The 27,811-nt window shown below is 43.6% G+C and overlaps 10 protein-coding genes across 10 annotated transcripts; 8 read left to right on the forward strand and 2 right to left on the reverse strand.

Moving 5' to 3' along the window:
* Positions 1-717: 717 nt before the first annotated feature.
* EDB93DRAFT_1265475 (peptidase S8/S53 domain-containing protein) lies at positions 718-1,836 on the forward strand (the record flags this gene model as incomplete). The annotated part of the gene is made up of 5 exons (XM_041454233.1): positions 718-1,045; positions 1,094-1,302; positions 1,367-1,402; positions 1,452-1,556; positions 1,613-1,836. 5 exons carry the CDS (start codon positions 718-720, stop codon positions 1,775-1,777), a joined length of 843 nt encoding a protein of 280 aa, XP_041301833.1. The 3' UTR covers positions 1,778-1,836.
* Positions 1,837-3,500: 1,664 nt separating this feature from the next.
* EDB93DRAFT_1108619 (uncharacterized protein) lies at positions 3,501-5,034 on the reverse strand (the record flags this gene model as incomplete). The annotated part of the gene is made up of 10 exons (XM_041447864.1): positions 3,501-3,589; positions 3,643-3,724; positions 3,775-3,827; positions 3,878-4,013; positions 4,104-4,196; positions 4,337-4,491; positions 4,540-4,626; positions 4,682-4,771; positions 4,817-4,975; positions 5,022-5,034. The coding sequence occupies 10 exons, from the start codon at positions 5,032-5,034 to the stop codon at positions 3,501-3,503; spliced, it is 957 nt and encodes a 318-aa protein (XP_041301834.1).
* Positions 5,035-5,410: 376 nt separating this feature from the next.
* Positions 5,411-6,280, forward strand: EDB93DRAFT_1256170 (uncharacterized protein; the record flags this gene model as incomplete). The annotated part of the gene is made up of 2 exons (XM_041453897.1): positions 5,411-6,080; positions 6,135-6,280. 2 exons carry the CDS (start codon positions 5,411-5,413, stop codon positions 6,278-6,280), a joined length of 816 nt encoding a protein of 271 aa, XP_041301835.1.
* Positions 6,281-8,083: 1,803 nt separating this feature from the next.
* On the forward strand, positions 8,084-9,005 carry EDB93DRAFT_1256171 (uncharacterized protein; the record flags this gene model as incomplete). Its single annotated transcript, XM_041453898.1, has 6 exons — positions 8,084-8,095; positions 8,151-8,224; positions 8,286-8,342; positions 8,393-8,465; positions 8,513-8,847; positions 8,903-9,005. 6 exons carry the CDS (start codon positions 8,084-8,086, stop codon positions 9,003-9,005), a joined length of 654 nt encoding a protein of 217 aa, XP_041301836.1.
* Positions 9,006-9,479: 474 nt separating this feature from the next.
* EDB93DRAFT_1256172 (uncharacterized protein) lies at positions 9,480-9,978 on the forward strand (the record flags this gene model as incomplete). The annotated part of the gene is made up of 3 exons (XM_041453899.1): positions 9,480-9,608; positions 9,665-9,835; positions 9,889-9,978. 3 exons carry the CDS (start codon positions 9,480-9,482, stop codon positions 9,976-9,978), a joined length of 390 nt encoding a protein of 129 aa, XP_041301837.1.
* A 626-nt stretch (positions 9,979-10,604) lies between these two features.
* Positions 10,605-11,585, forward strand: EDB93DRAFT_1256173 (uncharacterized protein; the record flags this gene model as incomplete). The annotated part of the gene is made up of 3 exons (XM_041453900.1): positions 10,605-10,761; positions 10,813-11,045; positions 11,097-11,585. The coding sequence occupies 3 exons, from the start codon at positions 10,605-10,607 to the stop codon at positions 11,583-11,585; spliced, it is 879 nt and encodes a 292-aa protein (XP_041301838.1).
* Positions 11,586-12,234: 649 nt separating this feature from the next.
* EDB93DRAFT_1256174 (uncharacterized protein) lies at positions 12,235-14,466 on the forward strand (the record flags this gene model as incomplete). The annotated part of the gene is made up of 5 exons (XM_041453901.1): positions 12,235-12,525; positions 12,581-13,601; positions 13,651-13,907; positions 13,960-14,383; positions 14,438-14,466. The coding sequence occupies 5 exons, from the start codon at positions 12,235-12,237 to the stop codon at positions 14,464-14,466; spliced, it is 2,022 nt and encodes a 673-aa protein (XP_041301839.1).
* Positions 14,467-15,938: 1,472 nt separating this feature from the next.
* EDB93DRAFT_1256175 (uncharacterized protein) lies at positions 15,939-16,919 on the forward strand (the record flags this gene model as incomplete). Its single annotated transcript, XM_041453902.1, has 7 exons — positions 15,939-15,993; positions 16,053-16,125; positions 16,185-16,299; positions 16,354-16,415; positions 16,469-16,545; positions 16,602-16,732; positions 16,767-16,919. 7 exons carry the CDS (start codon positions 15,939-15,941, stop codon positions 16,917-16,919), a joined length of 666 nt encoding a protein of 221 aa, XP_041301840.1.
* A 2,234-nt stretch (positions 16,920-19,153) lies between these two features.
* On the reverse strand, positions 19,154-20,038 carry EDB93DRAFT_1108623 (uncharacterized protein; the record flags this gene model as incomplete). Its single annotated transcript, XM_041447865.1, has 5 exons — positions 19,154-19,297; positions 19,361-19,444; positions 19,510-19,749; positions 19,800-19,896; positions 19,926-20,038. The coding sequence occupies 5 exons, from the start codon at positions 20,036-20,038 to the stop codon at positions 19,154-19,156; spliced, it is 678 nt and encodes a 225-aa protein (XP_041301841.1).
* A 4,456-nt stretch (positions 20,039-24,494) lies between these two features.
* Positions 24,495-24,845, forward strand: EDB93DRAFT_1095328 (uncharacterized protein; the record flags this gene model as incomplete). Its single annotated transcript, XM_041446681.1, has 1 exon — positions 24,495-24,845. One exon carries the CDS (start codon positions 24,495-24,497, stop codon positions 24,843-24,845), a length of 351 nt encoding a protein of 116 aa, XP_041301842.1.
* Between the last annotated feature and the right edge of the window lie 2,966 nt (positions 24,846-27,811).

Consider the following 27,811-nt stretch of genomic DNA (forward strand, 5'->3'; position numbering starts at 1 on the left):
AGCATGTGGTGAGTAGTATTCTCAATCTTCTTATTTCGTGAAATTTGCCAGTTATATAGTGCGCGATTCATACCACTTGCCTGAGCATGTCCAGTCTCATGTTGACTTCGTGACTCCTACTGATACTAAGATCTCAAGGCGCTCTGGCTCCGATTCCACTGAGGGGATCGCGCGCTCTGTTGGACAGCCAGGACAGGGCACTTACCCAAAGACCACTGGAGAGGTCCGAAGTCCCCTGACTCAACTAGAAAACTGTGATGTGCAAATCACTCCAATTTTTTTGAGGGCTCTGTATGGTTGGTTTACGAGCCGCTGGCAGCGGAAAGGAACAGCTATGGAATCGGTAAATTATGCAACATGGCATTAGGCACACGAAGTTGACTCTGCAAACAGTGGAGTACACCCCACAAGCCTACCTGCAAAATGGCCTGGATATGTTGCTAAGCACTTTCGGCCCAGACATTGTTGGAGTTGCACCCAAGATGGTATCAATATATGGAGGTCCGTTAGAATCACGGCTCTTTGAATTCTGACAGTTAACCTTCCACCAGGCTATGCACAAACTGAATACACTGGCTTCGAGTACAACGGTGAATCTGATCTTTACCTTGAGTACGCGGCGAACCTCGTCACCGCCGCGCAGCCAGTCACCTTATACCAGGCTGGAGATATGGTATAGGATGAGTGCTTTCACGTGGTATTAGTACATTGCTGACAATGTCTGAAGTTGCCTCTCTCAACAACTTCTTTGACGCAATCGAAGTCACATACTGCACCTTTGAGGGTGAGACGATCCAACTCAAGATGCCATTTACCCTGACCCATACGGCGGAGGCTACGAGGGCCCCCGAAGATTGCGGCACCGCAGCGCCTACTAATGTTATCTCGACATCTTGTTCGTACAACGAAGCTTATCTGACGCCCCTCTATACTGCCCGTCAATGTGCGGAGTATGCTAAACTTGGCTTGATGGGAATTACTGTCCTCTATAGCTCTGGTGACTATGGAGTTGCTGAAAATGGCAGTTACTGCCTGACGTCTAACGGTGAGTTTTCTCAGAATGCTTGTGGCAAGATGCTAATATTTCTCATAGGAATCTATTCCCTGGACAACACCATCTTCAACCCCAGTTTCGTGGGAACTTGCCCCTACATCACATCTGTTGGTGCTACTCAGGCCAACCCTAATTCGGCGGTCTATGAGCCGGAAGGGGCCTGTGGACAGGTCATCTACTATGGCGGTGGTTTCAGCAACTACTTTGCGATGCCTGATTACTCCCGATATCTGGACCGCTCAGGAACGGTACGTGCTGCTCAAGTAGTATGGTTTGTAAATGACAGCATCTAATCTCAATTTCCTTTCACAGTCCCGTGGTTTCCCTGACACTGCTGCCAATGGGACCGTAAGTTCTCGTTGTTGAAGATCTACTAGCTGATGCCAACAGTATGCAGAACTTCGTTGTTGCCATTGATGATACATATGAATTGATTTGTGGAACGTCCTGCTCTTCCCCAGTCAGTGGATCCATCTTGACGATAGGATTCATCAATCTAACTGTGAGTGTCTGTCTCAAATCCCTGTGACATTTTTATTACCAACTGTTATAATGAAGATCTACTCGCCTAGCTTTGCCGGCGTTTTTAATGATATCATCATGGGCGGAAACCAAGGATGTGGTATAGCTGCATACACTGCCCTTCCTGGCATTGACCCAGTTACTGGACTGGGGACCCCCAATTTCCCGAAGCTTCTTGCGTCGTGGTTACTCCTTCCGTAGACTTTGAGCTCGACATTTTGGAATAAAGTCGATGCTGCGTGGTGTAAATTGTCAGTCAGTGCTGGACTAGATGGTACCATGTAAACGTCATTATTATTATTGAAAACGTTTTAAAACTTCTCGTTAGCTCCACGAGCTGCAATATTGATGCGAGATATTACTGCTGGATACTAAGGTTTGCCTGACAATCGACCAACGCAACCATGTCCTGCCATGCTTTACTGTAACTCATCAAAGATGCGCAACGAGGTATAGCATACCTAATTACAGAGTTGGAATTTGTTGGCTTTTGCAAAGCCAGTGACAGCAGCGAGGCTGTCTCTCGAATTTCTAGGGTGTCCTTTTTTCATAAACAATTTCAACAATGAAGAGAACAGAATCTAAATAATAATACCATGCTCGATCTCGGTTGCGGGTGGATTTGGAAAATCAGTTCACTCGGGCTAATGCGATGGTTGCACTAACATGCATCTTTTGTGCCACCTTACTGAAGTCCCCCGCTTGCAGTTATATATCTAACCAGAGAGGACTAGATTTTCAAGCTCTCTTCATTTCCCTCACATACGTATTCTGTTCGACATACTGGTGATGCATGTTTGTGGAACAAGATAGGCATTGGGCATTGTATGTGACACGAATTTATGGATGCCAGTAACACTAGAACAGAGAGCGCTCGGATTTTCAAATAAGTTGTGGCAAATCAACAAATTGCTATCGTCCACCATATTGCTAACCAAGAAAACTCTTCACTCTCCACATGGTGTCCAAGGAAGTAAGTTGGAAGATCCAATTAGCAGCGCCATCTGAGGTCATGGTTTTTTTCATCTGATGACTTCAAAAACGCTTACAAGTTGGGCAAAACCTCCCTCTCTGATGACTTATTCTACTATGGATTCTAGCTCTGCATGGGATAACGTGGGAAGGGCCAGAGTGTTATGTAGCGATGCCACAAGCTGGGCCCGAGTCGAGTCACGACCTTCTAATGGTCGACTTTCCGATTGAAGAGATCGTGTGACGCCTGAAGGCGGCAGAGGCGGAGGCATCGTGTTTGAGCTACTGAGAGTAGACGAGGATGGCTGGGAAGAATCAGGTAAACAGCATTCGGTAGAGTTAATGGTGCTAGATGGTGCTTGGCATTGGCTGAACTTTGGGACAATTATCCGAGGTGTTTCTGGAGATGTAACGAAGGTGCCGTCGTGAGATGGTGCAGCCACAGATATTATTTTTGTAGAACTGCTGCTCAGAGCCACAGGAGCGAATCTAACAGGCGTCGATGGTGCGAATGCTGGTAAAGTAGATTAGGATGATAGATTTTCTAAAAGTATAGTTGGCGTTAGTTCAAATGGAGTCCCACCCATTGATGACCGAGCTTGTGGACCTGCTGTGAGCATAGTATTTTGACAGGAAATGTCGTCAATAAGGCCTGTCATAGCCTCAGGAGGGACGCAGGTGACAAGAGGCTGAAGCTGTGTATTCAGTCTACAAGGACAGACAGGTTGAACGGCATCGATAAACTGAGCTGCGCTCGTTGCAGTGGTAAATTTGATCTGAAAGCGCTGATACACCTAAAACAGAATCTGATAAAATGTTTGGAAGAAACGGCAGATATTTATTGGCTGATTGGTCGAGTCTGCTGTTCTCGGGTGAAAATACCGAATGCCAACGACAGCATTTCGATAGGCAGCTCTGAGAGGAAGACCATGGTCGGGTTGCCCAGAATTCGTCATCGAGTCTGATCCCATGCCTCGATGGAGAGTCTTATCTCGTAGCTCCTCAGAAACGGTATTTTTCGAATGAAATGAAAGTGAGTAGCTACATGTGGAATGAATAATGGTGGAGAAATCTGAGGAGTAAAGTTGACGCACAGCCCAGAGCCATACACCCGCCGCTCCTTGCAAAAGCAGGAAAAGCTTTCAGAACCAGTTTCAAGCGGGCAGCATCGAGGGCCTGAAAAAAAGGTTGTCATCATTGTGTTATTTGATGTACTGAACCCCTACCTTCGCGTAACTAGAATTTCTGACGTATCCATTGTAATAGATGTCATCCACACCTTAAGTCAGGTGAATTTATATCTCATGAGAGATTCGGATAAAAATGTACTTGTCCAGCTACGATGAACGCTCATGAGCTCGAAGGGGTTTGCGCCAATTGGACATAGATCTTCGCCCCAGTCGACAAGAATCTTTGCTTTGACCTCTTTGGGCTTGAACAGGATGCGAAGTCGTAGGAGGTAGTACTGGAGACGGAGTCGCAGAACTGGCAGAAACACGCGAACTCAAAGAAGCCATTTTGTAGATATTATTGGTAGAAATGAATGCGTACTCACTGTGCCAGGCAAACGGTAGAGAGCCGGAAATTGACGAATAGCACGGCCAAGAAGATATACTTGAAAGCCGACAGCGCTAACGTCCTCGACTGGCTGTGGGGTAACTTTCGCAAGTTAAAAACTAGCATTGGTGGTATCTTGGCAAGAAGATGCAAACTGTCGCGAGACTGCCGGCCCAACATTGTATCCCAAAAAAGGTGTCTTCACGATACCCCACATGAGTCTTTTAGTACTACAAGCAGATCATCCATTCTCTCTTCCAAAAACGCAATCTTCTCTGCTGCGAGTAATGCATCCCTGTATGCTGCATCTCGCACTGCAAGTAGTTCTGCCTCTTTCTCTACTAACAGCGCTTCCATGTCTGCTAATTTCTGTGTGGCTTCTCTCTCTAGACATCACTTACAACTAGCGGATATAAGATATTCATGACACGTACTAGCATGTTGTTCTGCCGCAATCAATGCTTTTTTCTTTTTCCTCTTCTCTCTCCGTTTTTTCTTGCAAATATCAGACCTAGAAAGCCCTTCAGATCCAGTATATTAGTGGTAGATGGGATGAAATATGCTTATGTGACGTACCTGTTTCCTCTTGCTCTACGGCTAACCGCGCATCGTGATCTGCTCTCTTCTTGTTCTGTTTCATGGTTCCCCTCTGGTATCTAGCAAACACTATCGAGGATATTGGATAGAACAAAAAAAATTCGTGGGACGTACAAATCGTCCTTTGCTCCGCCAGACGCAATTCACGCCGCTTTTCTATCTTCTCTTGCTTTTTTCTCTCGCGAATTCGGGACTTGGAAAGCTTGACGGGTTTCTTGGAGGTGTCTTCCACGGAAATGCTGTCTAATGCACCGATAACTGCATTGTATGTATCTAGAAATAAATTTCGTTTCAAGGATCAAAAAGAAGTGAAGCATACCCCCTTCTTCCATGGTATTAAGCATCAATAAATTAAATGTGTGTAAAATATGTTGTGGTGAATCCAATCCTCACATTCGATGGGCGTTTTAAACCACCATGACGTCATGTGTTGTTGGATTTGTAATAAAACAGGTATCAAATTTTGTGCCGTTCGTTTTACATTTGAACACACTGTGGCACATTCCAACGTGAACTACCCCCAGTCATGGTCCATTCACTTCCACTAGAAATACAGCAAAAAATATTGTCTCTTGCTATTCGTTACCCATCAGATGCCGCCAGAATAATGAGGGTATCGCGTAGGACACACCGGTGGTGAGCATACGATTTAATATCGTAAAATAAGGTTTTGTATTGATTGAATATTGTGGAAGGCTTGAAAGATTAATGTATAAAAACATCGCTCTCTCTAGTGAAGACGAAATCAAGGACTTTCTGGCATGTCTTCGCCTGCGACCAATGCACATTCAATTTGCAAAAACAGCCATTAACTCGCTGTATCTCGACGGTGTGGTGGATGCGTCAACTGTGTTGGACATCCTCTCGCTTTGTACTCGTGTGGAACATCTTGCTCTATTGATTCATATATATCCGGCCATGGATGATCGATCATCACTATGGCTCACCTTGAATCTTCTGCCACTCAAGTCCTTGGTGCTTTACATGGGCATCCACTTCATCAACTGCATTACCACGTCCCACGTTTTGAAGAACCTTACCCATGTTGATCTCATCGACAGAGGGGTGCTCAGAAAACCCGATACAGGTTTGGAGGCTCTTCATTCTTTAACTCACATATGTCTGGTGCTTCAAATGAGTAGTTCTCATCCAGCTGCAATCGCGCGTCTGGTCCGTAATGCACGCCTCTGCGTACTGGCGTTTCACGTGGAAGATTCGCACAGTCGCATTGAATCTTTCCTGGAAGGATGTGGAATCCAAGATGAGCGAATTGTGCTATTGTCTACCGTGATGGTAAAGTGGGATAGTCTAGGGCGGACGAATATGTTATTATGGGAATTACTGGAGGAAACAATTAGACTACCGAAACCTAAGAACAGTGAGTGGTTCGTTGCAAGCATCGCCAATAGATTATCCTAAGCGATTTGAACAGAAGGGCATCGTTGCTTGTCACACGAACGCATTATCGAACTCGCAGGTTATGAGAGCAGCTCTGAAGGCGATCTCGAAGACGATTTTGAAAGTGATCCTGACACGGTTCCATGCTCGACTTATAGCATGGCGAGGACAAAGGGCTAAAGAGATTACAGCCATTTAATGGACCATGGCAGGAGTGGAAGCTCGATGTCTGTATATGATGGCACTCGCCAACGTGAACTCGTTGATTGTCCGTGAGAGTACTATTATATCCGTCATCCACTCTGCTTGATTGATCCAAGACGCGTGTTGTATTGTCCTGGTAAAGCGATCCTTGAGGTCATTCAGATCTGAGAGAGTGACGGACGGCAAGGGAGCATGATGGGGTTCTCCTGACTTCAGCACGATGACTGCGCTCCACGAGTATTGACTGGAAATGAGTATTATGACAGAGCCCTAGCACGCTGCCGTTTGCAGGGCTTCATATCAAGGTGGGAGTAGGTACCGCGAGAACCACGCATCTCGGCTACTGCAGCTTCCCATCGCCTTGTAAGTCTCTTACACTCTGTTGCTGCCCGATCAACAGCAGCTCTGGACAGATTTGAAACGCGTTTTCTCAGCTCCAAAGAACTGTGCGCCGGTCTCATATTTACTGACTCGAGGTGGAACCTTGAGTCGAGAGCTCAGCGATCACTGCTGACCACGGCCCTGCTCCATGAGTTTGACTGCCTGACATACTCTTGCATCTATTGTCAGTGAGTGTGCACCACAAAAACAGTTGAAGCCTCATACCATGAGGTCCCGTCATCACGTGGTTGTCGAAAAGTTGAGATGTTTCGAGGGCAGATTCATGTTGATATATCTCGGCTTGGAGAGCCTATTCAATAGCCATCAGGATATGTTGAGGAAAACCTGCAGAAGGGTGTATCGACAATTGGTGGGGTGGTGTTGGACGCAGTAACGAGACATATAAGCCTTCTGTGGCCAGACACGACTTCCGAGTGCGCGTGAAACGAGAGTGGAGCACGATTTAAGACTGTAAAGAGTTATAAGGTGCTGTATATAGTCATACAATGAGACGTTTACGATACCTATTGATGGTCTCGTTGAGATCTTCGCTGATGTTCAATTTGTCGCATCTGGTTTTGAACGCGAGGGTAAATTTATTAGTTCCGGAATGTGGATACCCAATTAGCGTAACATCAGTGCCTCACGATAGCAGCTGATACATCAGGAGATGAGGGCACTACGGCCCAAGCAAAGCACTTCTTCAGGCAAAAAGAGACTAAAGTGGGATAATGCGTGATCAGGATGACCCTGAGAATGCAAGGCAAGGGCTTCAGGGAAGAGAGGAGGTTCTATCATGTGTCGAAAACGGTTTTAAATACAGCCTCTGAGGCACGCAAACGGAGAGTTAGTAAGAGTTTCTCCATGATCAGGATGGCCAACCGAATATTTGTCAGAAACCAGCCAAAAATGTTGCACACAGCATCGTTGAGGTGAGATATTACGCTGTAAAGTCTAATACTGAAAAAAGCTGGCACATCGCGCTGCTGTCAACGACAGCTATACGCCCATAAAGGCGCTGAACACGAGAGTCGCCTATCACGTCATGCCAGAGCGACAGCTCAGAGCCCTCCAAAGGAGGGACAGCAAGGCGATGGAAGTTGGCCACACGAAAAAATGATGCAAAAAGAACGGTCACATCGCGCGATTGTCGACGATAGCAATATGCCTATGAAGGCGTTGAAGAAGAGGATCTACTTTCACCCGATGCCAGGGTATGCTGTGACAAACGCAAGGAGTGAGACGTCGTATTCCCACGCCACATAATACCCTCTGGCGCGCCAAAAAGGCATCTATGTTGATATTATATACGCAACAAAAGATCATCTTATCTTGTGACATACCCCAATTCATCATTCTATAGTCGACTTTTCTGATATTCGAAGAAGAAAATTAAGAATGTCGGTCTCTGTAAGTCGAATGGGTTGCATTTACAGACCACAACTGAAGTGGATTTGACGAGTAGAATGTGGTTCCGCTTGACCGAAGTACCCCTGCCTGGCCAACACAGCTCAGGCGGTACGCACAACGTGCAGAAAGGTGAGTACCTATTATTTATTTACTGTAAATAATATTATTGAATGACAGCTAACTTTATCAGGGCATTTCTGCCAACTCCCGACTTCCTGGTGCAAGAAATGCAATTTGACATATTTCGGTCAGTAGAATTCCTCACTGTCGGTTAAAATTTTACACCAAAATATTTAGGGACAATGTATATGGTGAATGGGAGGAGCACATTCACCCGTCTGGAGCCACGTATTATTACAATAGGACAAGGGTGAGTGCTGATTATGTATGTATAGCATTCTCACTTCACAGCAATAGAAAACATACACCGGATTCAATGTAAGAGATTGTTCGAAAGTTCGGCTACAGAAATTTGAGGCTTGGGTGGTGGAAACACGAAGCAGAGTAAAGGGTAATTTTACCATCGTTGCAGAGCCGGCCAGAACTCAGAATGTGGATGGCGACATTTATCTATACTACCTGGTGGCGCCGGATGCACACATAATTGGATGGGTAGAACCTTTGGATGGTACTCATTTATTTCGAGAATGCGACTCTGCCAGTGAATGGAACCATAAAAGTGTGTCACCTTCTAACGCATTTGTCATGATACTGGAACGTCTTGCAGGACTGGAACTCGAGGCCCAGTTTTGGTGAGTAATTATGGATTTCTACATCAATGACTGATTCACAGGAACTGCTCGACAGGAAGCACGTGGAATTCTTTCCAAGTGATTTCAAACTACATCGTTCCCTTGTGAGAAAACTTCGGGCTGAACTCGATTGGTTTCATGCAGGCAAGTTCTATTAAATGTAAGCGCTGGATAGGATGATCATATCGAAGCACAGATGCATTGACATTAGATAATTCCACTTCGGCCACCATATTTTCTAGCAGGGAATTAATGGAGAAAATAATCAACAGACTGGCGAGTTTAGGTACATATTTTTGGTTTTACTTCATGACATCCTCATGACGGAAGAACAGATGAACTTGCAGGTTCTGATGAAATAATATCTGAGCCAGGCGTGGCATTGTTCGGTGAGTAATTGTTGGTGAAATGAGGAATTTTGCACACTTATATCGTTACCATCAGCCAGGATTTACCACATGCTACGTATGTTCCCCATCTCTCTTGCCAGGTGTTGTCGCTAAGTGGACAACGCAGGTCATCATGAATACCTAAACTGCTATGGGCAGCCTGAGGCACGTCTTTTACGATCCCATTCAACGGGCCTCAGGCCTAGAAAAGGGAATTCTTTCCTTTCCGTAGCTTCACTTGCTATGTTATGCCTTCCCGTGTTGGTTCGCGAACGCCTCAACAAAATCTATGTTGACGGCCTCATCAACTACCTCGACATCAAGAATTTTGTTGATGACTTCAACTCCCAAAATACAACACAGATAACGCTGGTAAGCAATATTTTCGGGTCGCATAAAATTTTATGGTAGCCAATCATCTCCGACAGGCAGGGGTCATCATGGCAATCGATGCTGGTTTCTTGTCCATTCAAGGTGTCGGTACAGGAGTGGTTGCAGACTCGATTTTAAAGGGTTCAATTATTTTCTGTGTGGGCTGCATGCTCGCAGGCATGCTTGCACAACACTTTGGAGAAAAATTGAAAACGCTGCGATTTGCGGTTTGTGTGATTGTATTTTTTTTCAGCGATGTCTGACATTGTCATTTTTTCAGGCATATTACCTAGACCAAGGAATGGTAGTGGTTATTGGGGTGTTCAGCGCACCAGGATTCTTTTGTGCGATGAGGCAAGTCATCTTTTAGATTCTGGTCCCTTACTGTTACTCACAAGAGACCCAATGAAGTATCGCATTGTCTGGCATTGGATTTCTTGCAAGTGCTTTCGTGGACGCCGAGCAATCAAAAGTCGCCCTGATTACATGTGCTTGTTGCCTTGTTTTTGTAATGGGCATATTGGTCCCATTGGCGTGGTATGGCCTTCGTGCAGCGGTGGTGCCATACTCTCATGTCGATGAAGCCTAAAATATGACATTCAAGTGTTCGAATCACCTGAGGACCTGTAAGCACGCTGGCTTATACATTACGTCGACGTCACGCTATAACATCGACATTAGGTTTGAACGTTCCCAGTGAAAACCGGTTATGACGGGATGAGCCCGGATAGGTTGAGATGTTATTTACCATATATGTAATGTGACGAAATGTGCTGATTGCGTGTAGTTTATGTTTTTGTGATAATCGTTTCACATGTTCATCGTGTTGCATTGCATTGCCAACGGTTTGACTCAACAAGTACACTGCTTCGTAACATAACGCACCATAGAAACCACTTTGCGCCGCTGCTTCACACAACAACTTGAAGGTATATACCACTAACATTTATGTTTGAGCTCTTGGGCTAATAACTTGCGCTTGAACGTCTAGTAGTAATGTTGCCCGGCTCGAGTCTCCAGGAGAATTTTGAGTGCATCTGTAGCAATTACGGATTTGGCAGGCCGCACCCAGTTTCCAGGTCGACGTGGTACCAACATCTTCAAGAGGCTGGTTCGGAGGAGGAGAGACAGAAAATTCGACTTCATAAAGAAGGTAATGTGTCGATACAACTATCTGCTACTGCTCATAACTCTACTATCACAGGTGGGCAACATGCTGATCAGAACACTTCCTCTGGTTCCCAGCTTCCTCTTGGCGCCTGCCGTGCTGCTACAATCAGAGTACTCGCAAAACGAGCTCAAGAGAATAGCAACAATGATCGTATTGGACGGCGAAAACGGGCGAAAACCCCGCTAGTGGAGCCACTGCAGCCTGGCCAACAAGGAGGAAACGCTGATGCGGACATTAACTATAATTTTGATGACAAAAACAATATGGTACGCTATTTTAAGCTAGTGCATCCAACTTATGATGCTCATTTGCGCCAGCCATCACCTATGCGAGAGCTGTCTCCTCCCCATGACCCGACTCCTCCTCGTATCCCATCTCCTCCTCATGACCTGACTCCTCCCCATGACCCGACTCCTCCTCATGGCCCATCTCCTCCTCTTAGCCCATCTTCTCCTCGAGGCCCGTCTCCTTCTCGTGGCCCATCTCCTCCTCGTGGCCCGTCTCCTCCTCGTAACCCATCTCCTCCTCTTGGCCCGTCTCCTCCTCGTGATATCGAGTTTGAACGGAGGAAAAGGCCTGACATTGATCTTGAGGTGCTTGCACAGAGTGCGGTTCTCCCAAAAATCAAGGATGCAATGGGGTTTGTACTTAGCTTGCGGAGGGCATCTCTAACGGACTTGCTTGCACGACTGTGTGAAGACGCACTCACGAGACTTCGTAATCCGCCACAATCTCCAATTGACATCGACCATCCTGGTGTTCGGCACAGCATCTCTATGTACTTGAAATGTCCGGCGGAGTTGTAATATTATTGGCATCATCAGAACAGCTACAGTACTCTAACTACACACTGAACTACCCAGCATGTTCGAAGGCAGCACTCCGTTTTCCAATGGCAGGCAATTTAACTATGCAGAAGGCAGCTCGGGCCAAAATCGCTCGCAAAATCCACGTTGGGAAGTGATTATGGCTTTTCTTCCCTATCACCTACTACACCTGGACCTGGCTCTATTGTACCGTCACCTGAGGACCCTCAGCTGAATTTTAACGCATATGTAAGCTAATTTTGATCGTTTTTTTCACACTTCATATTTTAGGCTGCATATATGCACGAAAACCAATAATTACAGGCTTTGCGGGAATATTGCAAGACAATCGAACTTCAGTTGGTCAAGGTAACTGCTGATTTGCATACAGGAACGAGTTATGATACTGGAGGTTCGGTGACAGAACCCTTGAAACGATATTCCCACAGTTTCTGCTGACGTAACATATTTTCACACTTTTTCTTGTATGGGTTGGACAAGATCACTGGGAAACACCGACGGTGTCACATATGTCACATCGCAGGCGTTTTGTTCAAAATTTTCCAGTTGGCACGCTAGTCTGTCATAGGAGCCCCAGGACGTCGCGGCCAGGCCTGGTGCCCATATATTCACCACCCAGGTCTTTCCAATGGCTACTGACGTTACACCAGTGAAACCTCACACTGGTTCGATACAGAACTATAATACCGCAGTCAGGGCCAGCTCAGGAGACTCCCGCTCAGCTTATCAGCAGGATCTTCTTGGTTACATCGAGTATCGATCACAAAAGCCTATCAAAGCTTATGAAACGTGGTCGATCACTGGTATCGATGCTGTAGTCAAAACGATCGAAGAGTCTATTAGGGCTGGAAACGACCTGAAGGAGTTTCAGCAAAATGTACGGGACAAAGTCGAAGAAAAATATTTATACCCTCAACTGGTGAGCATGCATCTATTCCAGCCGAACACTCCTCATATTGGTGTATATATTACAGCAAAATATATTCCGTATAATCGAGGGTGCAGTAGCGACAAAAACAGGATATAATCGCTCACAGTATCGGCAGTTGGTTGCAATGAGCGAACACGTTCCTGATGCCGAACAAATGTCCTTTCCTGTTAATAAACCCGACTTCGCTCTTATGGAAGTACCTCCAACGTCAGAGCCTCTGACTCCCAGCATTGATCCGGGGAGCAACCGGGTCAAGTGGAGACAGATTTGTGGGTTTGTCGAAGTCAAAAGTACATTCAATAAAGGTCCCAATGCGCCATCAGCAACAACAGTCAGACAAATAGTCTCACAGGGAGCCAATTATGCAAGGCTGATTTTGGCATCCCGACCATTCCACCTCTATGTTCTATGTATCTTCATTTACGGGCCAAACTTCTGCCTCGGATGGTATGACCGGAGAGGGGTCATCCTTTCGGACGATTACCACATTGACACTAATCTTCACATCCTTATCAACGTAGTGCTTCAGCTCACTACACACATGACTCCATGTCAGCTCGGGCACGACAAAACGGCGACCTTGCTAAACGGGCATACGTACTACCAGGAGCAGTATCCCTCCTTCTTGGTGAGCATGAGTTCAGTCACCGATACTCGTCGGTGGAAAACCGTGGGCCCCCCCATATGGTCTTCTTTGTCTTTACTAGGCCGTGGCACTGCCACATGGCGAGCTATATCGCTGCAGCATAATGATGCTGTCGTATTAAAAACCCTATGGAGATCGCAGACCCGACGAAGCGAATCCGACGTCTACAGGTCTATCACTTCTGCTATGCCAGGTGTTGCCACACTGAGTATTGGAGATGACGTTCGCCATTCTGTCGGAAGGGACGCAAATGCTATCGTAACAGTTGGCTGGCTCCGTTCTACCATTCTTCAAGATGACACCTGCGTTCGTGATGATCCAGTTCTCCATCGTCTCGCGCTCAAAACCGTCGGAAGACCTTTGTGGGATGCCGAAACAAGTAAAATTTTCATTACGGGCTCCCTGGCTGCACTCAGAGGTTTGATCTTACTCGGTTATCTTATCCATTATAATCATGATACACGCAGGACACCAAGCACTTTGGATAAAGGGAATTCTTCATAGAGACATGAGTCCAGGGAATATCTTTATCGGTCTGCCGGGCTGCGCTGAGGGTTGGGAAGGGTTCGTTGCAGACCTCGAGCTGGCCTGGATGGCACAAGGGAAGACCGAAACAATTGACGTATTAGAACCTGTTGCTCCCTCAGTGGGACAGAAAAACACCAGGTGCATCTTTCGCGAGGAAAGCGTTTCGAATTCTAGAGCTCCTGGGGCAGAAATCACTGTAGGTCTATATACTTTGAAGCTTGCGAAGATTCACTACACACGACGTTTAGGGCACCGCGTTGTTCATGGCTGGCGAACTTTTGGACAATATTCTCCTGGTCAACAAGAAGGGAAAAGTTTGTCCAGCACAACTTCGACGTGGTGTACACCATGACCTGGAGTCTTTTATCCTTGTTCTGTTCTATGCAATCATGAAACGTGCCTTTGAACAAGGGTTCTCTGAAGAGGATGCATGCAATAAAAGTGGCATTGAACGACTCTATCGCTCACTGTTCGGTGGCCATACTATCTGCGACATTATACAAGGACGGTCTGTTTTTCTACAGCAGAAGCCAGTATGCCTCTACGAGGTGGTGGACCCAGCAATGCGCCAACTCCTTCATGGCTGTTGGATCCTTCTGAAATCACAGAGGGCTGACAGTGTCCCAGGTGACGCATATACGGACGAGATTGAAAAGGAGTTGCAGTTGAGAAGTGAGAAACCACGGCTTATTACATATGATCAGTTATATACTACCTATTCTATAGCACTTAATACCCTTTTAGAACTCCCATAGTAGTAGTGGATTTCCTGCTTCATGCTCATTGTCGGTTATAAAAAATAGATTCCACGACACCCTCCGTCAGCTACTATTCCCAGGCCACATTCACTACACTTGTAATTTGTAACTCTCGAGAGATATATTAACACCATTCGGTGGGCGATACCATCATGCCATGGGAGATGACATAGGAACTATGTGAAGCCCAGAAATTGTCATGGAATGTCAGTATCTTGAAACTATACTGATTTTTTATGGATAATGAAGTTGTGCCTGATATTCTGACCAAGAAACGTGGTCCCCATTACTGATCTCTCCTTAGCTTCCGCAAGTACTCCAACACATGACGTGGTCGCAGTGCCACAGATGTCAGCCTGAATCACAATCACAATACCAATTCTATATCATCCTGCAACTCAGGCAGGCATTGAAATTTATCATACATGACCCATAAACATTTTTAAATAGAAGGTTATTGGAATTCGTAGTGGGAATTCCGCTGAAATAGCAGGAGCAAACAGATGCGTATCCAAGAACACATTGATTACTGTAACTCAAGAAAACCAAGGACATCATCCATGGCAGATGAAAAATGTAGAACGACCTTTATGAAGGCTTTTCTGATTCGCCTGGCTCGAGATACAAATACATCATGTTCTAGTCGTCTTTGGAATATTGTCCAACCATTCTGTTGTTACCTGCACTCAAATTTATCAGTGAATGCGTGCAATAAGGGTGATTGGAGAGATTAAATTCAGGATCCAATAGAGGTCTCTTCTCGAATTGGACCGTGACTGATGGTAGTGCCAATGATATATTGCCTGCCGTCTATATCATGAGCACAGAAGCTGATAGTAATATATGAGGAACATGCGATTTAATATCACGTGCATCGTTACTGTTCTTCAAGATGTATTCTTCAAGATGTATTGACCGTGCATTGACGGTTGGATGTTATGCATCTCTTGGCTTAGTGAGATGTACATGGTAAATATGGCAGGGTGGACAGCGAGTAACGAGTCCTGTCGTATTGTTGTTATATTCCATTGTTATATCTTACAGCACAAGAGGCCAAGTAGTGCGGCATATATGCGTGTCGGGCTCGTTCTAATTGCTAAGTAACAATATTCCTTGCTTTCTTCATTTCAAGGTGGTCAACACCACATCGACATATAGTCGTCCTACAAGGCCAGTTCCACTTTTTCAAGACTAGTTCGCATGCGCCTCACGATATATGAACAGCATTCACGGGATATCTCGGAACAATTGGCACGACTCATATGCGGACTTGCAGTACAAGCAGATCTCAATTCTCCGAACTCCCGATCGCGGGTTCAATTATTGTACGTTGTTCGGTACGCTTACACTTGAAACACCTATAAATTGACGCAATTACAAACGACCGCGTTCTCATCTCAGCCTCAATGTCTTGTCGTCCTTTAATTGTCAGCTCTGTCTCCCATACTAAGGGCAGGACATTACCACCAATGTCTCGACGTCAACCGAAGATGCATCGACTCCGGAAGTACAGCTCCATTGAATGTGTGTTTAATTGATTTTTAATGTTGATATTTGACCCTCGACTGTGATTAATGTAACAGGGGTCTATCCATCATGCGATGACTCTGATGCAGGAGACGATATTCAACGTTTGATAGTCAAGGAGGGGGACGAGTACGATATAATTTTTTTTTCTCAGTCGCTTGTTCCTGAAGATTCCTACATCTATTTAGTATGGCAATATTCCCACACGATCAAAGGGTAGTTCCAGTTGAAGATGGAAGCCTTGCTGCCATGGAGTATTGGTATGGGAAGGTCAATGATATCTACGTGCAACCGAACACCAGAGTGAGTGTTATACTAATGAACATACTACCGAGGTACTCATTAATTATACTGAAGGATGCGTGGGTTAACTTACAGTGGTATTATAGACGGATAGACCTCGAGGATTATTGCATCGAGTCAGCCCTTCTTGTTTATCATTGTTACGATGATTCTGATTATATCAACATAGCATTGCGGAGTTCGTTGGAGACTATGAGCTTGTCCGCAGTGACCACAAGTCTCTTGTCGATATGCATTGTATCGAAGGTGAGAGACATGTGATATATTTACGATTGATTTTTTTGCATCTCACTTGTTGGAAGACCATGCTATCATCCAGAAATACGACGAGGCTGACCTAAAACAACTTCAAATTCCACCCGCTAAATTGTATTGTCGCTGGGAAATAGAAGTCACATTCAAGGCCGGCAAGCTGCAGAAAGCGCATCTTCGCGTACGTACATTATATTTTTTCTGTTCCACTTCAGTCGCATACATCTCCCATATCTAGGACATGCAACATAACAAGCCTACGCTATGCGGCTGTAGTCGATGTGGTTTTCCGAGAGGGCTCTACTTCCCCAATGTCGAACAGCGATACTGCAGGACGTGTGCATGCTGGTTCAATCGTACCTGTCTAGAAGGTCTAAATTGTAAGGTGGACACACCTCCTCGGACAAATCTATCGCCCGCATTCCACAATGTCCACTTAGACAAAGAGTTCCTTGAGGCTCTGACGATGCCAATTTCGAGAGGGGGTCATTATGGGGTGGTCGGAAATTCATCGAGGTTTGTGGAAGGAAATTTGCTCTTGAAAGAGTCAAAGACGCTTGGAAGACTCCCAAATGGATGGAAGGACAGATTATGGCCGTGTGCGCCAAGGCTTGATACTGAAGACCCTGTCCATTATCGCTGCCCAGTATGTGAGAAAGCAGTGCTATGCTGAGCTTCGTTAATGGTTTGACCATACACATCCGTATTCCTCACATCCTCTGTGTCTGCACTTGTTTACCTGGTTAATAATTCAATCCAGTCTTTTACAACGGCAAAGTTGACATATGAGTTTTCTTTGGATGCCAGATACATGCTGTTCCTGCTTGTTACGAAAGCTTCGTGGTATAAGTTATACGTGCTTCTGACATTCATGCGGGGACGGATGGCACGTGGAAAATACGGTGTCCGTGCTGTGTTTAGGGCCGGAGTGGACAGATCGCAAAACCTCCAAGTTGAGACTGCCGTAACGGGAATAATAACTAACCGACTTTCCACGAAACTTAAGTTGGTGGCGTGTGAACATCACGTGCTGTCAAGTTCAAATAGAGTTTCGTCCGCTTTTTTCTTTCCTTTCTACCATCACCTTCTCGCTTGGTGTCGCTCCCTATGGGTGCCTCAATGTCGTGGACATTCACCAACAAGTATCCTACTTTCACAAGTACTACCAACCTGTTCGGTGGAGTCTAGTCCGCCGGCACAAACCGGATGCTCTGGATTCGCTTGCTTTGAAGAGCGAATCTTCTGCATGTTCCTCGATTACAAATTGCTTGTAGGATGCAAAGGAGCTATCACCTAGCTCGTTATCCTTCACGCAATTAGCTATATCTGTGTACAAAGATATACATTTACCTGTCTCCTAATGCCCTGCAAGGGTACGGATAAATACCGACGTTGCCCACTGAAAGCAGCCATGGAGAATTGATACGAGTGTCATCAAATAAGATAATGGATGAAGGGAAGTTTTGTTCGCATGTCAGATTGTTCGAGTTCTCCCCGAAATCGTGCAGAAGATGTATATTCTTCCAATGGTGTGCTCCACACAGCACGACATACAAGAAACGAGGAAAGTTCATCACGCAGCGTGATTGTTGCTGGTGATTGTATTTTTGATCTTCAGGTTAATCATCCATGTCTTCACTCATTCACTGCATGGTGGTGAATTTCAAGACGTATGGATATGAACATGTATCTGCGCCCAATATGCCTGCACAAGCTTGATTACATTTTGTTACAGTACGGCCTGCACGACATGTCGTGGTCAATAGGACACATCGCCTGCCAAAGTGATGACGTCCATTCGCTGTTTGCCATCCCCGTCATGAAATATGAAATATGAATAATCAACATCTCCACGAGTCGCGATCTCTCGGGCGATGCACGCAACTACCATATAAGGCTACCATCATGCAGGATCTAGCATCTAGCAGTGTCTTCGGCACGAGATGCATATCTGACCTGTCTCATTTCTTGGAGCATTGCGTTGTTGGGTGAACACAGGACACTAACGGGTGACGGTGGACACTTTCCTCGTATGCATTCAATGTATGGCACATCGCTGATAGCATCGTCACTGTTATGATACAAAGATTGCGCATGGTAGTTCAAGCCTCATCCTTGATTTTTCGCATGGATAATATTGCCTCCGTGGTGACGTACTTTGATGGAAACAAGCTGCTTGTTTGCATTCATAGCTCTCTGGGCGATCAGATAATCCTGTGTTTTTGTCTATGTCGTGTTGCGGCGGTGGAGGTGCTACATGAGACTGATCATATTTGTATACTTGCTCTGAACTTGCAATGACCATTCACTGTGATTGGCTCCTAGAGAGTCTAAATCAGAAACGCCGAATCTCTATGATGTGTAGGAAATGTTTCATCTCGACTCTGTGTGGTCGACACTGGGGACCTGTTCAAGGCGATGTCTGGCTTCACTTGCCTGATAGTGCAGGTGTATGATATTAATTAATTAGTTTCATTGCATTACCCGAGAAAATGAAAGTATAGATGTATATATGATGGATTTACAGAACACTAGTGAGGGGAAGCTCCCCGTCTCGTGGATGGATGAGCGAAGAAGAGTCGGTGTGCTCTCCTGCAATGATTCAAATCTGCACCCGATTGTCTTGCATCATGTGTGCTAGAAGCTTAAATCCACATTCATAGGCGTCATCTGCACCAGGCTGAGATCCGCGTAGCTTGCACAAATATAGAACAACCGGGTTCAAAACGCTGTCTCTACTCTTGTCCTGAGCAATAGTTCGGTCAGTAGTGTCAGGTGAATATAATTTGTGCCATCCTGAGATATTTACCCAGATACTAGCCTGCAATGTATTGCGCACTGAATTCTTATCTTTACTAGCGAGAGTGGACAATTCGAGGAGAACGCAATGAGCCTGGTCGGCGCATGCACACCACACGTAATCAGCATAGTCAAAAGGAGCAATGCAGTAGAACTGACCAATGGCGGAAGCGTGAGCTTGTTGCTATCTGTCGCAATTTTGCACTGCTTTGCGATGTCAGCCAGCCACAAGTCAATGGACATCAATGATAATGCTCCTGGAAGAACATCGTCAGGCAGGCTTGCCGTACACATTAGGGACGCAATAACGTTGGCAACCTTCAACATTTCATCATGATGTGATTGTATGTGCTTGCTGATGAAGTCATCCCTCTGTGGATCGAGGAGAAATGCACGGACCTATATGATGAATTCGTCTGAGACTCATCAAATATGCTTGGATGACTTACATGGTGTTTGATGTTTCTTTTGTCCTTATGAACCTCGGACACAAGGTCTTCGACTGTGTATTTGTGCAATTGTGGAGATGTGTTCCCTGCCTTCCTTCTGGGTATAAGTTGTTTTTTCGCAAATACAACTGGTCTTCCAGCCACAGATGGGGATCTATTCCTACCCTTTCTCTGAGGTTTGTTTGTTGAATTTGAATTTTTCCTACGCCCTCGTGATCCTTAATAGTATAATCCCCCATAAGGGGGAGGGGGGTATAAAGAGAAGTGAGAAGTGAGAACCATGAGAAGTGAGAAGTGAAAAGTGAGAAATGAGATGTGAAAAAGTGAGAAGTGAGAAGTAAAATGTGAGAAGTGAGAAGTCAAGTGAGAAGTGATGAGAAGTGTATTGAGAAATGTGTGAGAAGTGTATTGAGAAGTGATGAGAAAGTAGTGAGAAGTGATGAGAAGTGTAGTTGAAGTGATGAGAAGGTCAGAGAAGTGATGAGACGTGTAATGAGAATTGATGAGAAGTGTATTGAGAAGTAGTGAGAAGTGTATGAGAAGTGATGAGACGTGTAGTGAAAGTGATGAGGACGTGTCAGAGAAGTGATTGAAATGAAGAAGTGTAGTGTGAAGTGATGAAAGGAGAAGTGCAGTGAGAGTGAGGAAAGTCGTTGAGAGTGTCGTGAGAAGTGATGAAAGTAGTGAAACGTGTAGTGTGAAGTGAGGAGAAGTGGTGAGAAGTGAGAAGTAGACCTATTGCAAAATACCCCCCCTCCCCCTATCAGATATTATATACCAGGGTGCTCAATTATTACACCTGTTCACTTTAATAGACAGATTTAGTTATAACAATTTGACAAGAATATCATGAAAACATCTTAACAGAAGTTAAGTGTTATCTATAAATTTAAGTTAAATAGTTTCCGAAGGGAATGAGTAGTTACATAATTTTTGCCTAGAATTCATCTGAGTGATTGTTCCTTGCTCTATTAAGCTCCTTCAGTGACAAACTCTATATTATATGGGTCAGCGGAATATGGGCCAATATTATGTATATCCTTGATAATGGCGGACTGGCCAGAAGGAATATTATTACTGATGGAGATGAGTGGACGCATCTGGGGGATATGTAGAGTAGGATGGACATGTATATTATAGAAAGCTGGGCTGAAGAGAGATGTATAGATGGGTGGGCTGATATGGTAGTATATTACAAAACAGGTGGGTTGAGAGAGCAGTATAGAGATTCACATTTCTACATGCACTTCCATCCAAATTCTCCCACATTCCCTACAAACTCCAGCTCTAATCCATAGGATACGTCTGGCGCATTAGCACACATATTTTATTTTTTCAGGTTTTGCGCATGGCCTCCCGCATTCGCGTGCATCACACATCTGTACTGGCATTGTCCACACACCTGTCTACCCGTCCTTCCCATGTCCTTAGAAGTCCATTGATGCATTTTTCCCATCATATTTCTATTTCGTCTAATTGTTTTCCATTGCTAATGCTTGGCTTTGCACTTTATGTGCAGCCGAGACCCTATTACATACTTCACGTACTAATTATAGCCTGTTCAGCTCATCATATTGGACCTGTATGCCTAGTGGTGCTTACTTATTTTACTTATACCCCTCTATTACTTATGTTCTGGGGTCAATTTTCCACCCACTTTCTCTGTGTACTTAGCTACAGGAGAATTTTACTTGTTGTTTGCAGTGACTATCTAAGTCTCATGTGCTAGTAGTCCACCCTTTGCTTTATCATTAGCCAACCTTAGTTGGGGTGATATCAGTGGTCTCACTTCATATCTCTTGCTCTTTCATATCTCACTCTCGCTCGCTCATGCTACCTTCGCGTCATGCATCTCGCACTTCGCCTTTTTCACTTGTGCATCATCACATGCATCTGCATATCATTCATCGCATCGCTCTCACCTCACGCTTTGCGCATTCCCAAGTCCTATTACCCTAGTAGTAGTTTGGTGTCCCTCTTTTTTCTAAGAGAGGTTTCCCTTGACTCAGACAGCTGCCCTTGGGTCAATATTTTACTCGCACCCAGGACTATCTGTGTTTCTTTGGTTTAGCACCAACTGTCCTTGCAGTATAGATTCCTCATCTTTAGCGGTTTATTATATATTATATGAATGGGTTGACTGATGTAGTGAGATGTTGTGTACATGGGTGGGCCCAAATACATATCATATAGATATATGGGCTAAGGTGGTTGTTTTCTATCAAGTAAGACAGGACAGTATATGGCAGGCTCATATGAAAGCCACGTTCTGTCACATGGTGTTCAAATTTGGAAACCTTATATGCTTTGTTTGAGCATTGATGCTGTCATGCTGCAGATTCAACTTGATGGAGCCCCTTTTTGACATCCTAATTTGAAAAATTTGACAGTCATCACACATGTCCTTCATCAGCCAGAATTTTGCACTATCATATTACAAGTGAGTTTTTGTTGCTGAGCCGACTCTACTGTGTTGAAGACCTCCCCTTTAGGTATGTGCTAGTAAGAAGTAATGAGCAGTAATGAGAAGTGAAGTGAGAAGTGGGAGATGATGATGAGAAGAAGTGAAGTAAGAGTGTATCATCTGACTCTTTTCTGATACCCCAGATTTGCCTTGAATGCATAGATAAAAAGTAATAAGAAGTCAGAAGTGATGAGAAGTAACAAGAAGTTAGAAACAGAGATGAGAAGTGAAGTGAGAAGTAATGAGAAGTAATGAGAAGTAGTAAAAAGTCAGAAACAAAGATGAGAAGTGAAGTGAGAAAGTAATGAAAAGTAGTGAGAAGTCAAGTAAGAAATAGTGAGAAGTCAGAAACAAAGATGAGAAGGAGTGAGAGAAGTGATAAAAATGATGAGAAGTGAGAAGTAGTGAGAAGTTAAGTCAAAAGTGGTGAGAAGTCAGAAATAAAGATGAGAATTAGTAAAAAGTAATGAGCAATCTATCATCTAACTTTTTTCTGCTCCAGAAGTAATAAAAATGATAAGAAGTAAAGTGAGAAGTAGTGAGAAGTGATAAACAATGATGAGAATGTTGGATTTAGATTACCTTATTGAGTTTGACGCAGAACAAGTTGAAGGTGGCTTAAACCTTAAATCATCGGTATTACATACGGTAGTGTTATTTTTGTATGCCTTACGTGTTTGCAACCAATTCATCGTGCACTTGGACTGTCAAAAATTCTATAGAGAATTGGTAAGAAGTAATAAGCAGTAACAAGAAGTAAAGTAACAAGTAACATAGAAGTCAAGTATGAAGTATTGAGAAGTAATATGAATTATGAAAAGGAGTAAGAAAAGTAATAAAAATGATTAGAAGTGCAAAAAAATAGTGAAGTAAAAAGCAAAATAATAAGTAATAAAAAGTAGTAAAATATGAAATAAAAAGTGAAGTGAAAAAAGTAGTGAGAAGTACAATAGACTACTTCTTATTACCTCTCACATTATTTTTACGACTTCTCATTACATCTCACTTCACTGTTCACTACTTCTCACCACTTCTTATCACCTCTGACTTCATTTTGTTCTCACTTTACTTCTCAATACTTCTTATAATTTTTCACTTCACTTCTCACTACTTCTTATTACCTTTCACTTTATTTTGTGCTACTTCTCATCACTTCTCAACACATCTCACTTCATTTCTCACTACTTCTCACATTATTTTACTACTTCTCATCACTTCTCACTACTTCCTATTATCTCTCACTTCACTTCTGACTACTTCTTATCACCTCTTACTTCATTTTGTACTACTTCTCATCACATCTCACTTGACTTCTCACTTCATTTTTTACTACTTCTTATTCCAACATATCTATCTGACATCCAGACATTGGATCTACTCAGACTTCTATTTGCACTATCCATTCATATTTTATACATAGCTTATTTCCACATTCAGTGTAAGAAGCAGATTTCTGCTGAGCTCAGCAGAATGTTACTACCTATACAATAATTTGTAGGTAGATCTTCAGCACAACCTATGCTGCTATACTTGTAAGGCAAGTGCATTCGATCCTATAGGGGTAGCTGTTTGGTATCAGTTTAGATAGTTATTTATCAATAAAAGGAAGATAATCCGATCTGAAGCTAGGAACTACTTGTCCAAGGAGAAACTGTCAAGTCTGAAATTTTCAGAGTTGGCTCAGGCATTGGATGGTCGGCGATGTGTCAGATGGTAAAGGAGTGTGTTGGAATGTCAGTCAAATGAGTGTCAAGTGTTTTAGAATGTTTTGGAGAAAAATAGCAGATAGATATTTCACAAATACAATCAAGTACTTACTAATATCCAGGGACTTCCATCCGACTACTGAGTAGGAAAAAGTAAGTAAAGTAATGGGTAGGAAGTACTGGATATTATATAGTGTCTATGTAGAATTTCAAAGTGCATTAGGCGAAAACAGTAGCACAAAATCAGGTCCAAATGTATGTAAAAGAGCATGAGTACTGCACCTTTTGTAGATAACATGTATTAACTCTATCTATAATATTCAATAATGTGAAAAACAAGTAAATACACACCAGTGGAAATGAATATGACTGGACAGGACATAAGAAGAACAAGTCTGATGTGAAAATGATGGGTCTGAAACTTTTGGGTCAGGGTCAGGCATTGGGATTGGGATTTCAATATCAGGAATGCATCAGACATAGCAATCATTTGGTATAGGACTGTGGTCAGATCACTGCATGCGCATGGAGTCTGTCAACATGTCGCATGACTCTATACTCAGAGTCATCGAGAATATCATGCTTGATTACAGAGGAGGTCCGATGTACTTCCAAGTTCAGGTAATGGAGTGCGTGAACTTTGAGGTTCTGCTTGGATGCCCATTTTTTATGCTCACTTTGTGTCGCACATTTGATCTCCCTAGTGGGGAGCAGGACATTTTATTGACAGACCCAAACACACACAAAGAAATGCGCATCCCAACCCTCCCTTGGGTCAGAAATTGTCAGGTAGTGGTTCATGGTGCGCCTTGTGGCAAAGCAATGCATATGCACTTACATGTTAATATCACCAAGGTTGAGGGTCAGGATTCTTAAGTATCAATGATCCACAGCACTATAGAGTGTTTGTGCTCCTCGCTTCACCCATCACACTCATTTTCTCATTCATATCTCACTAATATTTCTTCACTCGCATTGTGCAATGCACGCGACAAAAACCACATTTGTTTGCTCTCAAGGAGCAATCTCACTTCACCACATTCATTGTTGTTGTCATCATATCCTGTCCCCATTTCATTTTCATACTCTGATTTCTCTCTTCCACAGTCCACGCTATACACGCATCTAACCTCGTCCTGTACAGCTTTTTATACTGTGAACATTGCCGCATTCAATGTGTGTGCTAAGAAAGTTCGCAGTGTACTTGCATCATTCATGAACTACCGCCCAATCCCTTAATAGGACTAATTCTGGGACCTGCTCACCCTCCAAATTTTGTTCCAGGTATCTGTCTCACGCAAGTGCAAGCGGATAAGTTAAACTTTGATCCTGCAAAATGGCTTTGGCCAGAGGAAGCTAGTAAGAAGTAATGAGCAGTAATGAAAAGTGAAGTGAGCAGTTGTGAGAAGTTAAGTAAGAAGTGGGAAATAAAGATGAGAAGAAGTGAGAGAAGTGAAGTAAGAAGTATGTTGTCTGACTCTTTTCTGATACCCCAGATTTGCCTTGAACACACAGATGAGAAGTAATAAGAAATGAGAAACAAGGATGAGAAGTAGTAAGAAGTCAGAAACAAAGATGAGAAGGAGTGAGAGACATGATAATAATGATGAGAAGTGAAGTGAGAAGTAATGAGAAGTAGTCAGAAGTCAGAAACAAAAATGAGAAGAAGTGAGAGAAGTGACAATAATGATGAGAAGTGGAGTGAGAAGTGATGAGAAGTAGTGAGAAGTTAAGTCAGAAGTGGTGAGAAGTCAGAAACAAAGATGAGAAAAAGTGAGAGAAGTGATAAAAATGATGATAAGTGGAGTGAGAAGTGATGAGAAGTAGTGAGAAGTGAGAAACAAAGATGAGAATTGGTAAGAAGTAATGAGCAATCTGTCATCTGACTCTTTTCTGAATGTCCAAAGTCCGAAAATGTCCATTTGTCCCTATGTCTGTGTTGCAAGTTTTCTCTATATGTCTTCCCACTAGGGTGCCTAATAAAAAACATGAAAAAAATAATTGAAAGTTCGGCAAAAACACAAATTTTTGGATATCAAAACAATACTGGGTGCAGAGTACCATCTGACTTCTTTTCTTCATGCAACTTTCATTCTTCTTCTGTTTATGTTGCCCAGATTGTCCAAATTTCTAATAGTTAATGGCACAGGTGCAATTCTGCAGTGCAAAGGTAAAATGCTAAATAATCAGGTGAGTTCACACAATGTCCAATAGTCCGAAAACATGTCTAAAAGTGTGTCCAAAAATATGTCCAATATGCTAGTCTGATGTTGCGAACATGCCAGGGTTATGTGCAATATATCATATGTATATGTCTGAATTTTTGAGTTTCAGATGGTCTGAAATTTTCAGGTGTCGGACTATAGTTTCTTCCTAATATCTGATCTTCATTGGCTGTCGTACATGTCAAATGCGATCCGGGAGTGCATGGGTCAGTGATACTGGTAGGAGCTTTTGACAGAATGTTTGTACTTGAATTTTTGGGGCTGGTATGACAAATTTCAGATGGGTAAAACTATAGCACAAACTTTCGGATATGTGTTGGGTATATTTAGAGTGCTTTGGAGAGGTTTTTTGGGGGGTTTCAGAAGGCGACTGATAGTATTCTGACTTGTGGAGTGTGGTCCTATAGAAACAAAACTTGTAAATGCTAAAACAGTGATTGTTGCGAGAACAAAATTGTCAGTGGTATCCAAGTGGTATACTGCCTGTCTGGGTTTGTAGTCTGATACTCCTATATCAATATCTTCTATGTCTGAATTATATGATCTGAATTTTGGCGTCCTAGAGGCTTTAGCTCAATACTCGGTGTTTCGAGTGTCAATACATTAGTATTAATGGTTTCAGTGAATGTTTCCAAGTTGTCTGAAGTAAATTTGGAGTGTCCAAAGGTAATGTCCAAAATTTCAGGTATTTCATATTAAAATGTTGTGGTGTTGGGAACTGTTGTCTGATATACTGTTTCTGATACTGTTTTGGATTGTTCTTGAGGTTCGGAGATGGTTGTGGTGTCAGAGACTTCAGGTTGCAAATTTTTGGATGTCGGATCAGGCATACTCATTGGGGTCGGACTGTCATCTTGGACACATCGTCAGTCCATACCTAAGTCTGGGTACAAGTCCAAAATCATGTTAGCAAAATCTTTGTTACTGTTACCAATGCATTCATCGTACATCTGCTATAGTTTTCTTTCATCAAAGTCCATATATTTCAAAGCAAACCTGATCCAAAATTCTTTGGGTAAATCGGCACTTTGTCTGAGCTAATCTAGGACTTCATAGGGGTTACCTGAAAAATACAGAGCTGATTGGGAACTGGATATCAGCATATTTTGCATGCTTCAGATTATGTCCATAGTGCAGGAATGTTCTGTACTCAAAATGAGAAAACATGTAATAACACTGTCCTACAATGTTTAGCAAGTGAAACCAAGTAACTGTGCACCTGATGTGGATAGATGTGACTGGACAGGACATAGGGATGACTGGTCCTATGCACAGGAATGTCAGGTCAGGCATCAGGTCGGGACCAGACATACATCAGACTGTTGGACTCGAATCAGTGTAGTCAGAAGTGCATCGGACATGCGTTGGACTGTCGGACTCAGATCAGTGTAGTCAGAAGTGCATCGGACAAATACTGTTTGACACCAGTATCAAATTAACTGGGTCTGAGCCCAGCGACACAACCATTCTTACAATGGGTCACCCAACCTACATAATGTCCCATATGATGTGTCATTTCAGCTTCGCTGGACATCCAGAAGGCAATGAATAACCTTACAATGTATAAATGAGTCATGGTTGGTTTAGTCTTGGTAAATGAGCTTAGTAGTCTTCCCC

Source organism: Suillus bovinus, assembly GCF_016758785.1.
Source record: "Suillus bovinus strain UH-Sbo-P2 chromosome Unknown EDB93scaffold_113, whole genome shotgun sequence".
NCBI lineage: Eukaryota > Fungi > Basidiomycota > Agaricomycetes > Boletales > Suillaceae > Suillus > Suillus bovinus.